At 38.5% G+C, this 15,877-nt stretch overlaps 3 protein-coding genes across 3 annotated transcripts; all 3 read left to right on the top strand.

The window, feature by feature from the left end:
* On the top strand, nt 1-2,368 carry LOC136278938 (microfibril-associated glycoprotein 4-like). Its single transcript, XM_066162245.1, has 4 exons — nt 1-321; nt 884-971; nt 1,259-1,682; nt 2,080-2,368. Exons 1-4 carry the CDS (start codon nt 1-3, stop codon nt 2,297-2,299), a joined length of 1,053 nt encoding a protein of 350 aa, XP_066018342.1. The 3' UTR covers nt 2,300-2,368.
* A 1,388-nt stretch (nt 2,369-3,756) lies between these two features.
* On the top strand, nt 3,757-7,194 carry LOC136278927 (ficolin-1-like). Its single transcript, XM_066162218.1, has 4 exons — nt 3,757-4,080; nt 5,740-5,830; nt 6,056-6,482; nt 6,975-7,194. The coding sequence occupies exons 1-4, from the start codon at nt 3,757-3,759 to the stop codon at nt 7,192-7,194; spliced, it is 1,062 nt and encodes a 353-aa protein (XP_066018315.1).
* Nucleotides 7,195-8,089: 895 nt separating this feature from the next.
* On the top strand, nt 8,090-14,643 carry LOC131800219 (vesicular glutamate transporter 2-like). The gene is made up of 10 exons (XM_066160611.1): nt 8,090-8,245; nt 8,943-8,976; nt 9,709-9,908; nt 10,971-11,058; nt 11,144-11,239; nt 11,767-11,891; nt 12,494-12,649; nt 12,990-13,119; nt 13,722-13,960; nt 14,479-14,643. The coding sequence occupies exons 1-10, from the start codon at nt 8,090-8,092 to the stop codon at nt 14,641-14,643; spliced, it is 1,389 nt and encodes a 462-aa protein (XP_066016708.1).
* Nucleotides 14,644-15,877: the final 1,234 nt, after the last annotated feature.

Raw genomic sequence — 15,877 nt, 5'->3', positions numbered from 1 at the left:
ATGAATCTGTGGATATTTAATCTCGTCTGTTCAGCTGTGTACGGCATAAACCGAATTTCAGAGCCAGATTTGAAAGCTGTTAGCTTTGCCGAAAAGATAGCAGGACAAAAGCTGAACGGAAGCCTGATAAGAAAAATAGATGTGGATTCGGAAAGTTCCTGTCAGCTTGAGTGTGTGAATGAAGAGCGATGTCAGTCTTACAACTTTGGAACCCAAAAGGGCGACTCAGGGAAATTCAAATGTCAGTTAAGCGACTCTGATCGATTTGTTGGATTTGCTAACTTTACCGAGGTTGATAATTTCATTTACAGAGGAATAAAGGTATGCTAAATCTGTCTTTGTGCATCAAATATTAATTGCACCTCAATGTTTGAATCTTTATGTTCATAATCGTAGCTGTAGCTCTATTTCAGCGCCTTGCATGATTCTTTCTGAAGCTTTGCTCCACTTAACATGGCTGGGAATTAGCGCGGCATTTCGATTGATCGATTGCGTTCGGGTGCAAGGAAGCGATGTGGTAGAGTTGTTGGCGAACTGGTTAAGACAGGAGCGAGGTTGCTTCAAATCATGGGGGTGAACTTGCAACGGTAGAAGTTGAGCGAACTTGAAATGGCGCGAAACCTCTATAAATTACATGGCACCCTCAGGCACAGGACTAATAGAATTGTTTAACATAATGAAAAACGTTCAAATGTCCTACAATTTCTTAAGTGTCATAACTTTCATTCTTGGAATATTCAAAATAGAAAACCGTTCATGCACTGAGTTTCTATCTTCCTGCATATAAAATCGACGAAAGAATTTAAAATTTAAAAAAATACAAAACGTTTCTATCAATGTTTGAAAAAACATACGTTTCTCTATTTTCCTTCCCTAATGTTAGAGCATCTGCGAAGGTGACCCGTGCAAAGAAAACGAATTATGTGCCGCAAGCTACACATCAAAAACTCACTTGTGTAAGTGTATCAGAGGTAAGTGGAGACCCGGTAGATTTTTGTAGTTTGAAAGAAGCCCATGTCCTAATTAATCAAGGGATACGTTGTCATATGTTACCTCGATACAGGACAGCAATGTTCTGAATGTTACTTTACGTAATCAATGAGGTGCTCAGTTAACACAGTAGGAAGTTTTTCAAATACTAATAGCTACGGGGTTTGGAAAAAATACCACATAACTCGCAAAATATTGCGCGTATACTATCGACTAAAGTGTATTCATAACAGACGGTAACTTGACTACTTGCTGTTTACATTTAAAGATTGCCCCAAGAGCTGTCTTGACTATTATCAAAATGGTTCCAAAACTGACGGTGTGTACCGGGTTTACCCTGATGAAGAAGAACCCTTTCAAGTGCTGTGTGACATGACAACTGATGGCGGAGGCTGGACCACCTTTCAAAGGCGCATGGATGGCTCTGTAGACTTTTATGTCGCCTGGGAATCGTACAAAAAAGGCTTTGGAAATCTGAAAGGCGAGTTTTGGCCCGGAAAGGATTATCTTCACCGTCTGACTGCATCTGCTAACATGGTGTTTCGAATCGATATGGAGGATTACGAAGGTCATCGAAGATTTGCCGAGTACACGACTTTCTCCGTGGCCGACGAAAGCGATAATTATCGGGTGACAATCGATGGATACCGAGGCACCGCAGGTGACTCATTAGCTTCAACTCAGCCCATCAGGTATGTGGCTGGCAATTCGTTTACCGATGTTAGAAGAATGAAAATTGACATTGAGAAATTTATCAGTGGAGCGCTGCTACTCAAGAATGCGTGACTTACCGTTCACTTGACGAAGTTGAAGATCCATAAACTTAACTTTATAAACTTCTCATTTGCCTCTTGCTTTAGGAACAACTTCATATATATTATTGACCATGACTGCCCTTTTTAAATTGGTCATTGACATTGACATTGCTCCTTGCAGCATGATTTACTTTTTGTGCACTGCTTTGTACACAGATTTCCATGATTTTTCTTCGTCACTTTCCTTCTCATGCCTTCAGCAACATTGCTACCCACCCAGCTCCTTGTCATTTTTTCACGAAGTTGTTGTTGTTTTTCTTTTTTTTCAATTTAGAAATATGAACTTTACAACCAGAGACAGAGACAATGACGCTAGTGACGTTGGAAACTGTGCAGAGTATTTTAGAGGTGGCTGGTGGTATAATAGCTGCCACAGGGCAAATCCAAATGGCTTGTACCAAGGCGGAAGTCACGCACAAGGAGTTACTTGGATCTCATTTCGAGGACTAGATTATTCGCTTAAGCGCACTGAGATCAAACTTCGACCAGCATGATTTTTTAATTGTAGAAATTGCGTCTTTAAGCTCTCAGCCACATATGTATGTAACTGTATCTTTCACGAATTAGAGACATCTATCAAGCCTACAGTGATTCTCTGCTAGCTTTTGATGATTGTTATATTTCCTTTAGCGGGGTGGCATCAACCGAGACGGAGTTTTATCGCGTTTAATTGTAAGGATGCTGCAAGTTTTATTTACTGCAGTGCAGCAGGACAAACGCAAACAAATAGATTAGTAATTTTAAACTGGATCATTTCGGCTGCCGACTTGTCTCTCCTGAGCCAACTTATAAAGTTTGTAATCGATTTTTGGTAGCAATGTATGGAAATGAGTTGAATGTTCATAGAGTCCACCTGGATGCTATAAAAGTTGTTCCTCGACGAAGTCATCAGTTGGTATCGCATAATTTGTTTTTCTCGAGCCCTTGTTTTAACAAAATAAATTATTAAATACAAAAAAAGGCGAAATATTCCACATGATATGGAGAAATTCCTGAAATGAGTTCACTAATCCTTTTCCAATCTTACTACTGCCTTCATTTAACAGAATTGCGCTAATTCGGCTTGCTTTTGCTAACGTGATACAGCTATCTTTTTTTTTTTGTCGTCCGAGCAAGCACTAGAGGTCATAATTGTGACTGGAGGTGTCCTCCGAAACAAGTTCTGGTATAATAGAGGTTTAGATCTGACTACTGGCTAGAAGTACTATGCAAGCTTTACAGCGTGGCTGGTCACGCAAACTCTGAAAAAGTAGTAGCCCTCCTGTTGCTAACTACGAGTTTTTCTGGAAATCCCGTTGGTGCGCTACGAGTTAACAAGTAAGTAAAAAAGAAAAAAAAAACAAAAAAAGAAACATAGAAATTGCAGAGGGTATATCCAGTATGGCCTGATGTCTGTGTAGTGTTCTCCTAATTCTGATAAAAGTCACGCTCTCGTGTGTAACATCCTGTTTACCTGAAGTTAAGGATTCACCATGGCTGATGACGACTACGAGAGACTAGTGCCACTCTACTCCCGGCCAAAACTCGTAGTCGTAGTCAGATCTAAGGTGCTCTAGTATCCGAGAGGCAACAGTTCGATTCCCGTCGTAACCTTATCATTTTAGGCTTCTCTGATATTGCTAAATTGCAGCTCACCAGTAAGGTCATTTCCTGCTGTAATCCTAATGCCGTTGTGTGATTCGATGCCAAGACAATAACCAAATTAACAATTGTGTGGCTGCAAATGACGATTATATTTTGAAGGACGTAAAACATGCATATATATATGGGAAGTTAATGGTTAAATGTTGTGAAAAAATCAGCAGTGGCACCTCTTTGTTTCACCTCGAAGGTTGTTATTAATTATGAATCGGGATAGCTTTAATTGGTTTAATTCGATTAGTTTAGATCCACCTCATTGTTAATTCAGCGAGTGCGATATCAGTCGAAGTTAGCATAGGAAAAAAGAAACATGTATCTACGGGCCCTTCTGATGTTTTCACTTATGGGCCTTGCAGAAGCTTCAAATCGTTTTTCGGAGCCAGATTTTAAATCTGCTAATTTCGCAAAGGCGATAAACGATCAAAAACTCAACGGGAGTGTCCTCAGAGACTTTGAAGTAGCATCTGAAATATCTTGTCAGTTTGAATGTGTCTCTGAAGATCGATGTTTGTCATACAACTTCCTTCCCATCCATGATAAGGAGACAAGTAGATGTCAGCTAAGTGGCTCGGACCGATTTGTGAGTCAGGGGAATTTTACAAAAGAGGATGGAGCATTATATCGAGGAATACAGGTAACAAAACTGATGAACTCGAATGTCCTCGGTTCGTTAAAGTGTCTTTTCTTTTCGTCTGAATTTATTTCAAACAGGATGCTGCGATTTTCATTACAGTCAGGCTGGTTGTTTCAAGAATTTAATAAGAATGCATTCTTTGTAAACTAGGATCGTTCTATTTCGTAAATAAATGAATAGGAGCTCTTAGATGGTGCAGTGATTTTGGTACTGATTACCTTGCATGGTGAGTGAGTAATTACTGGGTTTTGAGGACACATGCTGGGCTTGGAAAGCTTGAGAAGTTGAAATGATTACAACACGATAAAGCGCTTGAAACTCTGGACTTTTGATATATTTTATGTATCTAAGGGGTTTTATCAACCTTTATAAACAACTATTTATTATTATTTTCATATTAAACAAGTTGTTTCACGTCTCAGTTGAGTCAACTGATTCCAAAGAATACAATATCTTCCTAGAGTTATTGGTGCTGAGAAGCACCTGTTATGAAGAAGGCAGAAGTTCTCGCCATAGAAGAAACGAGAACTCCACACTAAGGCATCCTTTCGTGAAATGAATCTACCTTAAGATGAATCATAATCTAATATAAATTTCCTTTAAAGACTTAAGGTTGAACAAATGTTGTTAGAAATAACACAGAAGAAGCCAACATAGGAATAAATCTAGAAATAAAGCGGGATGATTTCGTTTTAGGACTATTCAAAACAAAAACTATTTATGTTCTGAGTTTCTTTCTTTTAAAATTTAATACATGACGGACAAGAAGTTTTCAGCTATTATGGAGACTCTCAATGTTTGCTCAATGTCGGCACGTACGCCAGCGTATTGTTTTTCCAGAAAATGTTTATGTTTTTGCTTTTCTAGATCACTGAAAGCCATCAAAAGGGCGATGAGAAAGGTTCAGACTATCGTTTTCTTTAGTAAATATCATCAAAATGATTTTCTTTATGGAGCTAAGACTCCACGAAGGGAGGCGCTCGCCGGTGATAATTTGGCTTAGCCTTTTATTTTCATTTTGTGAAAATTTGTCCTGCCGATTATTTAAAAGCCAAAAAAATTGGGGCTGCAGAGGCAGTTTCCTCGCTCCTTGCAATTTTGTGTTTTTCTTTCTCTATCTCAAATTTGGTCTTATGATTTTTTTTTATCAAAAGGTATTAGAAGGGCACAAATATGTTTAACGGTCCAGCAAATCTTGGGAAATTCCACCAAGAGACGCGATCAATCTTATTCGAAAGATCTCTATATTCTTTGTCGAAAAACAGTGCGTAGTGGAATTGAACTTCGTATCTGAGCATGCGTAAACTTTCAAATCTGTCACGATCTGTCGCCTCTTGGCAATCTTTCCCATGGTGTTTCCTTTTCGGTTGACCTCTTTTTCAGGCGTAGAAGGCCTGTAAATATTACGGGTGCAGTTTCAGGAAAACCCAAGATTCCATTACATAGAAACTGTTAAACTACTTTTAACACACCTTTTCAAATAACAATCCCCTGATCGTATCGAATCGCCATATTTGTGGACACTTTTTAAGCTCGCGCTATGTTTGCACCCAGATCTCGCGCGGTCAAAAAACCCTTTGGAGCCTCCTTAAATGAAAAAATCCGGCATCATCCTTTTGATACCTCTTTGTATACTGATTTTATTTATTTATTTTTTAGAGCACCTGCGAGGAAGATGATCCTTGCAAGGAAAATGAAACTTGTGTTGCTGACTACCAATCTAACACTTATGTTTGCAAGTGTATTAGAGGTAAGTGGAGATCCGCTACGAGAACAAAAACCACTCTAGGAGAGGGATATACTGAAAATGCCGAGGACAGATGAAACGGGAAGATTAGCACCAGATGAGGCAAGGTTACGAAAAAACAAGTGTGTAACGTCCACTACAAAAACATTTAGAGAGAGAGAGTGAGGGAAAGAGAATATATAATTTTTGTTATTGTCAAAGCATTTCACTTTCGCGTTTAATTTCTAGATTGCCCCAAGAACTGTCTAGACTATTATCAAAATGGTTCCACAACTGACGGTGTGTACTGGGTTCACCCTGATAAAGAAGAACCATTTCAAGTGCTGTGTGACATGACAACTGATGGCGGAGGATGGACCACCTTTCAAAGGCGCATGGATGGCTCTGTAGACTTTTATGTCGACTGGGAATCATACAAAAAAGGCTTTGGAAATCTGGAGGGCGAGTTTTGGCTCGGAAACGATTATCTTCACCGTCTTACTGCATCTGCCAGCATGGTGTTTCGAATTGATATGGAGGATTATGAAGCCGACCGAAGATTTGCAGAGTATACGACTTTCGCTGTGGCTGACGAAAGCGATAATTATCGGGTTACAATCGATGGATACCGAGGCACCGCAGGCGATGCATTGCTATCTCTCAGTAAGCCTATCAGGTATTGGTTTATAGCAGCTTTCTGTACTTTGCTCTGAGAATGACCAGTAATTTAAGGGTAATTTTTAAAAAGCTCCTGTCTAGGAATTTGGAAGTACGTTTAGGATTGCCGGATCCCTACACTTAACCTGATCAACTTTTTTCTACAAATGACAAATCTAAGCTAAAATATCACATTCCGGATGCATCATCGCCGATCAGATATTTCAACTTCCAGTTTACTGCAAACTAGGATTGCTCCTTTGAACATGATGACATCAAATTCATTTTGATACTATTAACTTAAAAAAAAGCGTACTAGATTACAATTCCACGTTCTCAAACTTTCCTAACAGGGGAATCTTTTTATGTGCACTGCTGACAATTAGTGCCCCTTGCATATATATATTCCACCACACAGTGCCATCAGCACTTTACTGACTATGATATGTTGTTAGAAGCATTGCTTCCTCGCTTTTTCTCAGTTTCTTACGGAATGCCTTTGATATCCTAGAAACATGAGGTTTACAACGAAAGACAAAGATAACGACGTTAAAAGCAGTGGAAACTGTGCGTTAAACAATAAAGGTGGCTGGTGGTATAATAGCTGCCATAGCGCCAATCCAAATGGTTTGTATAAAGGCGGAGGTAACGCACAAGGTATTACGTGGGGGTCATTTCGAGGACAAGGATATTCTTTACAGCACACCGAGATCAAAATTCGACCAGCATGATTTCATTTGTGGTAGCTGCATCCTTAAGCCAATAGTAAACTGTAGCTTCTAATTAAGAATTAAAGATATCTGTTTTGCGTAGAGTTACAATTCTTAATTTAATTTGTGATTATTGCAATATACAAGTTTGGTTAACGCGACATATTGTTGGCGTTTAGCTGTTGTCTTTCAACGCTCTTGGTGGTGATAAACTTTCTTAAATTTTTTTTGTGAAATAGTTTTATTGATTTATCTACGTATGTAGAGCACTTTTTCTGTCTTTGAATTTATGTCGCTCCCTCAGTAAGAGAAAGGCACTTTTAATTCGTATTATGAAAACGTTACTTATTTTGTCAGATGAGACTTTCCTAGATATTGATGATGAGCTTAGTTTTAATTAAACGTTTAAATGTCTCAGAGATTGTTTAATTGAGCGAGTTATTTCGTCACTGAGGCTGGCTTGCAAACGCACTTAAAATAAACATCCGCGGAGCCCTGCAAAATATCTCCCGTCAACTCGATGAAAAGAGACCTGCTACGATTAGCTCGTGTTTCATCTATTCTCTGGTACCTTACACATACCTCAATTGAAAACCTGTCATCTTTCTTTTCTTTACTGCATCTTTCAATAAATAATTACCTCAAAATATAATTTTAAGTGTCTGCTACATTTCAACAAGAACTTAGATAACTATATAAAAATAACTATGGAGAACGATGTTCTGGACCACGAGACATTTGCTTAAACCCTGAACTCCCTTTGGAGATAGTGCTAAGTTGAATTATGGCCAACAGATCTATAAAGACGCGTAAATCTTAACTCTGTTACAAATCAAGAGAGGAGGGTTCCTCCTACTTTTTTGAAATATTTGCGTCTCTGTTTATCGAAGATTGCTTAATGCTTTTCTAACGTAAAATGGCTGTCAACGCTCTCCCTAAGCGTTACGTTTTGTCTGGAATGATTTTTGTTGGATTCTTTGTTATGTCCGGGCTGAGAGTAAATTTGAATGTGGCTATTGGTGCGATGGTCAATAATCACACGGCTGTGGTGGATGGAGAAATAATCTGCAGGGTAAGTGAAGGTAGCACCTCAGAGAAAACTCGTTCATGTAACACTTCAATCAACTTGTGCTAGATAAAAATCCTCATACAAACACCAAGAGAAGCTCATAATATAAAAAAACTCGGGGTCAATTTTTTTAATGTATATCGTTGATAACGATAGTGAAACGTAGTTAAGCTTAACACTTAGTTAATTATCTTACCACTTTTCGATCCACTTTATTTTTCAATTCACTATTGCTAGCGATCACCGCTTGCAGCCGACCATGACTTATTTTAGCGCTATTGGTTTGTCTCTATTCTATGATTCCATTCTTCCGTAAGCGACCACTTCACGTGGGCCGACCTCAGTACAGGTGCCCTTCGTGTAACAGGACGTTTTAAAAGCCACAAATGTTGGTCGATATACCGTGTGTTTGCCATTCAGTTTGAAAGTGACTTACCAAGAGACACTCTTTTTGCAAGATTTTTTACTTTCAAGATTGCGATGCAATCGTGTAGTTATTCTTTTGGATAAAAACGTGTTTTCCATGACATTGCTATCGGGTTTAACATTGTATTTCTAAAGATATCAAATTCCTAAATGTTTATTTTCCTCCAAACAAAAGAAATTATATAAATAACACCTAATCGGTAGTAATGTTTTATCAACGAACTACTTTATGTGATAAAATTGTTACTTCAGAATTGTCTTAACTGTTCTACAGGAAGCGGAATTCAAATGGGAACCTGAACTGAAAGGTAAAAAAAAATAAATGAATCAATTAAAATTGATGACGTTAACATTTATAACCAGGCAGTACATAGGCAAGAAGCTTATCTTACAACCACGAAGATCCGTAAAGAGTTCCTATGCTGCATTGCTAAAAATAAATCGTGGCGTCAAGATCCTATGGCAGGAAATATTCACATGACAGGCGTCTGACAAGGAAACTACTCACAGTTTAGTGTACATTCGATGGCTATGGTAATGACATTTGTTATGGGATATACCTGTAACGATAAATACCTGGAAATTTCCAGAATGCTGAGACATGCTGACTTGCATAACATGGAACCATACGAAACATTATATTAGGTCACGTAATCATAATGTAATAATACTAAAATAGTTGTGTTGTAAGCCTCCAGAATGTTTGAGAATACTTTGTAGAATTATTTCGTAACTCTTGTCGGGAGTGACCGACTGTTTGGAAAGCTATACCGAGGGAAAGCTAATGTGAAATTGTTCCTCTCAAGGAGCATTGAAGGAAACTGTGATTTTTTTGGTCAGTGGTGAGCTAAGATATACCTTGTAGTGGGCTTAAGTAAGTGTATTGAGGATTAATACTGTACTGACCATAGGATTTGCTCCTTATTAAGAATATTATTACAAGTTGTGTAATAAAGCAGTTGAGTCTGTGGGATTGCAATGTTCTTTCTGTCGGTTAGATTATGACGCAACACAAGATAACTTCAATTTTTTCCCCCTAGGTGTAATTTTAGGAGCATTTTATTACGGTTACATGGTGTTCCAAATCCCAGGGGGATGGTTAGCATTACGAGTGGGTGGAGCTCGTTTGTTTGGAGCTGCTGTCATGATCGCCTCATTGTTTACTTTGTTAACTCCCATGGCAACGCGCTGGAACCCAGTTGCATTGATTGTATTAAGAATATTAGAGGGCCTCGTGTTGGTGAGTTAAAAATAATAATAATGATGACACTGATAACGATTGAAATAAAAAAAAGTGAAATTAGTACTAGTATTTTAAATGATGCAGTTGAAAAAAATCATATTTTAGGAAATTGTCTTAAGCTTCGATATTAAAGTAGTTAGCGACTTACAATAACATATTTTATCAGGGATAAAGTCTCATAAAACTGGGGCAATGCATACGATTATATTTAGGATTAATACTTAATTTCTTTACCAGGCATGGAGGGAGGTAATGTGGGGAAAATAGAATTTTGACTTACAGAGGAACTTGAGCCCTTTATTACACCTATTTCGAAATCACTGGTGGTCCCTGTAATCTGATTGGCTCTAACTGATGCGATTTATTCACAAATTGCACCATTTTTTGCTTTAAATCGCATCTTTTTTCCAGCCAATGAGGTGGCTACACTAAAAACAAAACAACCAATCAGATTTCAAGGCTTGTTTAAAGTAACACGTCAAATTGCAGGAAAATGAAAGACAAAGAGTGTCATGCGGCAAATTTTGCAACTTTTGTTTCAAAAACTCTTATTTATTCCCCCAAAAAATGGATGAATTTAATTTCAGACCGGCTCAGTAATACATCAATGAAATATTTGAACTTACCAGGTCCTGTATTTGGGTGATTTCAAAATGGATGTAATAAAGTGGTAATTAAACCTCGTGTCGTGCAATTTTGGTCTGAAATCATACTTGTGGTTATAAATCGAACTCGCGCTGGGCGCTCGTTTGATTTTGAAATCATGCGTATGATTTCAGCCCAAACTGCACTCCACTCAGTTCAATTACCATTATGTATCATTAACATATTTAAACGCCTAAAACAAAATGTCAGAATTTGTCCTCTTGGTAAGTAGTTTTGTAGCCAGTGTAACTTTATACGTACAAGTGCAATTTTAGAAAAAAAATTGTTCTTGTGTAAGGACCACGCCCAACGTTCTCACCATTACCGGTTAGTCTTTGCAAAAGTAATGGCAATTCCTTGGGATATGACTGCAATGAATAAAGGAACTAATTTGTTTACTTCCATGAATGTCAGGGTGTTCTATTTCCTTGTAATCACGCTATGTGGAGTCGATGGGCGCCTTCAGCTGAGAGAACAACTTTAGTGACGGTTTCCATAACAGGTTTGCCCTATAATTATATGGGTGATTTTCCTTCAACAAAATCTACCCATGCACTCACGCACTTGGACTTTGCTTATCATCTCAGGGGGAAGCATTGGATACCTCCTTACTATGCCTATTACAGGCTTGCTCACCAAATATGGTTTTGATGGGGGCTGGGCCTCCGTATTTTATTGCTTTGGTGAGTATCTGAGCTCAATACAGTATTGTGAAATTTTATCGTTTGGAAGTAATACGTCAAAGACATATAACGTACGAGTTTTATATGTCACTGACTTCCTTTTCCATTTGAGTTATCGATGATTTAAAAATTGTTTCGATTTTATTTACGTCTTTATCTGAACATTGCAATGTAGCTGCTGCTGCTTTTATTCTTTTGCAATAAACTGCTGTCTCTATGCTTAAGACTTGTTTCGATTCTATGAGTTTTAAATAGTTTCTACTCGTGGGTCGATAACGATTTTCGTCATGAAAGTTGGATAAGCTCAAACTGAAGGGCTCGTTAGACCTAAGCTAATCTTTCCTCCCTGTCACTCACACGTGCCTGTAATATCCTGATGTATCCACCCTCTCCTCCCTCCATTCCACTAAAGGGCCTCTTGCCTTAGAAGAGGTGGCTAAACCAGTCAGTCAGTCAGTCAGTCAGTCACACAAGAATACTTAAATAGAAGCCGTATCGAAAATGATTTCATGGATTTTTTTTATCAGGTGTGTTTGGTATAGTGTGGTACTTCGTTTGGCTGATGGTTGTCTACGAGTCTCCTGCACTTCACCTGACCATATCAGATGACGAGAAGAGTTTAATACAAGAAACAGCCCTGGACTTGTCTAAGGTAGGTCTCGTACATGACCTTTGGTGTACTTCTAAATGGGCAATGTTCCATGCAGTGTTTGTGGTATTCTTGGTTTACATGTATGATCCAGTTCCATGCCATATGATGTTTAGCATGTAGAGCTAATTTATACTAAAGGGATAGCCTATTCTTTAAATGCTTAAGCGAGAACTGGATTATTGGAAATGAGAAAAAAATTAAAAACATGGGAGTTCGACTAAGATTCAGATAAGGAAATTTGCCTCGAAACTTAGGTCATTTAATCTCCTCACCTCAATTCCACTCGCTCCCGCTCTCCTCCCCTACCCTCTCCTCCCCTACCCTCTCCATCCCTTCTCCTCCCTCGCGTCTCCACTTCCTCTTTTTGTTCAAGACCTGACCTAAGTGGTCTGGAAAAATAAAATAAATTGTGACTGAATATCCGCGTTTTTCTTAAGTTAGAGACAGTCTTCATGCGTTGATTTTATCTTTTCTACGCATTCTTCTTCAACTTTATTCTGAGTTTCCTTGTCCATTCTATAACGTTACATACATCTTTCCTTTTTTATGATTATTTTTATTTGATTTAATCCCAACATATAGTACTGTCTTTCTTTCCTCAGGTAGAGAATATTGTAATTCCTTGGAAATCTATCTTACTATCACCACCTGTTTGGGGAATAATTGCGGCCAATTTTGCATTGGATTGGGCGTTTTATATTTTGCTTATATCGATGCCAACTTTTCTACTAGATGTCATGAAAACATCTATCACCAGTGTGAGTTTATAGCACCATGTTAAGAATAGGCCAATTCTAACAGCAGAGCTTTTGTTAGCACATTTACGTACCTGCATTCATTATAAGACCCGCCCAGGCCAGAGTCCGGCTCGGTGAGATGCGAGATGGAAAAAACGCAAGGAGAAAGGAAAAAAAGACGAGGCCAGTATTATCTATATGCTCAGTCTACACAGTATGACCTCTAGCAAACTATTTTCTTATTCGGCACTCATACTCTATCGTGAAGTAAATAATGGTCCTTGCTAAACTTCTAAACTGGGCTGCTTTCAACTAAAACTAACATCCAGTGTTATTCTTCTTTTCTTATCTTTATTTTCAGATGGGATTCATGGCTGCTTCACCTTTTCTCGTCGAAGGTGTTTGTTCTCCATTGTCTGGCTTAGCAGCAGATGTGCTGAGGAAAAGTACGGTATCTACAAAGAACGTCAGAAGAGTTTTTTACGCTGCTGGTACGAAAAAAAAAAACCGACTCACCAGTCCATATTTTCTATACCTCTAAGTTGGCTAAAGGTTTCTTAGTGACTTGTCTGTGGTAATTGTCAACGATTTTCAGTGAAATGACTGAACTAACTCAACTCGTTTTAACTTCAAGATCTGAAAACGTATGTACTCAATTTTCGTGGTAGATATCCTTATCATAGAGTTGGCTCCAAGTACTAGAAAGATGAAGCGAATCCTATATTTTAATTGGCCTCTCGGTCGGGATCGCCCTCTTTCATCTTGCTGGTTTCATTCTACAAGTTATTAGGCAATTTTTCTATATAACAAGAAAAACGAAAAAACGTGTTCTGGCTGTTTTAGCTATCACAGGGTTACAAACCCCTTTTTCTTCAGAGTGAAAAAAAGGGGATCAGCGATTTGGTGGATTTTTCTCTAATACCTGTTACTCACTTAAGATGACTGGATATAGGTCTCATTCTCGTATCGGTCAATAAAAGCGCAACTTCCAGTCTCCATTACCTCGAGCTTTTTGTGAATTTTGTCTACATCTTAACCGATAATCTATTTCACCTTTCTTCTTGATAATAATGTCTTCCTTTTTCTTCTCCAGGCGCCATAGCGTGTGGGTTTTTGGTACTCATAGCTGGTTACTCTTTAAATGTCACGGTAGTTGTTATTTGCATGAGTCTGGCTGGATTGACTACGTCACTGGCATTCCCGGCATACACTGTGAACATGCTAGACATTGCTCCGCGTTACTCGAGTATCATCATGGGCGTTTGTAACACTGTTGGAACTACAGCTGGGTTTGTCAGTCCAACCATAGTGGGATTCATTGCCCAAGATAAGGTTGGTATGGAGTGCATTTCGATTGATTGCAGTTAAACCAAAGCCAAGTAATTACAACAGCCAATCACATTAAAAGAAAATGTCACAAAGAGCCAATCAGAATTCAGAGTAAAAGCACAAAGCCAATTCATTTTACCTAAGAGCAATCAGTAATGCGATTTATAAACATGTAGATACCATGTTTCAATCTGAGGCGAGCAGGGAAACTCAAAAATCGAAATCTTCAGGTGAAAGATTATTTTTCCTTTTTGATGACATTCAGGAACATAGTAACTCTTAAAGCATTGTAAAGTAAGGCAGAAGAGACTTACACTATGCAGTACTTTTCAAGATACGAGCCCTGAGTAGCCCAGCGTTCATGCACTCGACCCGGGCCTCCCGCATAGTCCGCCATATTTGCATTCGGTCTATATCAAATCATAAAAGCTCCTAATGTAAATGCTGTACTCTAAGCTTTCAAAAAAAAAAAATGTTTGACCACATAGCAAAATGCATAACTTCCTTTCCTTCTTTCATAGACTGCTGAAGAGTGGCAAAGGGTCTTTTTGTTAACATTTGTAATTTTACTTGGAGGGACTTTCCTATTTTGCCTTTTGATGTCCGGAGAACGACAGGATTGGGACCAAACTATGAATAAACCAACAGACGAAAACATTGAATCTGAAAGTGCTACTGGTAGCTAGAACAATCCTAGACATAGGTTCTTTGCGTACCTTCGTATACAATATACATATATATATATATATAATCATTATTCATCCGCTGGCGGGGAAACGGGGTGGGGAGGTGAGGGGGTTGGAGGATTTGGTTGTTTCACAATACCGTATAACTGATCTTGCCATAGGACTCTGTAATCATCTTACGATCCCCCCTCCCCCTCATTGTGGTAAATTGACCGTCAATGTCCTATACTAGGTAATTTAGTGTTAACAACTGAGTTGAAAACGTAAATTAGCCACCGTAAAGGGTAAAAAAGCTGACGTTTCGAGCGTTAGCACTTCGTCAATCGCTCTGAAGAAGGGGTAACGCTCAAAATGCTCAAAACGCTCAACTCAAATTACCCACTATACTCTCCCACCGACGCAGCATCACGGCTTCTTTAGAAACTTACCCCTTTATTTAATGTCCTATAGTACTTCGTTTATACTTTGCTGGCGACGAATGATTCCGCCTCCGTTTCCTATGAAAACCGTGCGATTCTCCACCCCAAAAACCTCTGCCTCTTACCCTAACCCATCCCAGGTGATAAATAACGAGTGGTTCTTGAGCAATTTTCTGAGTTGGTTAATCCAGCCAATCCGTGGTGAGGAAACCAGTTTGTACGTTATTCAATAAAGTTTTCCTTTGTTGTGCAAAATAGAGTTGAGATGCAAAATGAATGTGTTCTGCAAAAGTGTATAGAACTTTCCTGCGAGGGAACCTCTTAGTTAACATTTGTCAAGGTTTATATTTGAACTTTTTTTCTAATTAAACTCTCCGTTTGTTATTTGTTTTGTTTTGTTTTTTTATCATTGTATATTCTCTATCAAATCTAAGGTGTCGCATTTTAAGATGTTCCGACGGGCGCCACCTGTAATCCACCATGTTAAAACCTCAAGCAAACTACTTCAAAATGGCTAAATGCTTTTTTATGACATACGGTTTAAAATACATATATACTACCTTACTCTTTGATAAATAAAATGAAAAATGATCAATGGAGCACTAATGAAATATGATACGTCTTCTCATACAGTATTTGGTATTGTATTGTTACTTAATGTTTTTAACTGTGTAGTTATGATTAATTAATGAAATTCAAATTTCCGCTGCTAAGTAGCGCGAATTGATCGGCGTATCTATGTATCTTGTTTCATGCGGACAGCGTAGTAGTTCTATGCATCTCCCTGTCAGAGATTGCACTCCGCTGGACAAAAC

The sequence above is a fragment of the Pocillopora verrucosa genome, chromosome 1 (assembly GCF_036669915.1).
Source record: "Pocillopora verrucosa isolate sample1 chromosome 1, ASM3666991v2, whole genome shotgun sequence".
In the NCBI taxonomy this organism is placed as follows: domain Eukaryota; kingdom Metazoa; phylum Cnidaria; class Anthozoa; order Scleractinia; family Pocilloporidae; genus Pocillopora; species Pocillopora verrucosa.
The sequence above is the reverse complement of the archived record's forward strand: the minus strand, read 5'-3'. Positions and strand labels throughout refer to the sequence as shown.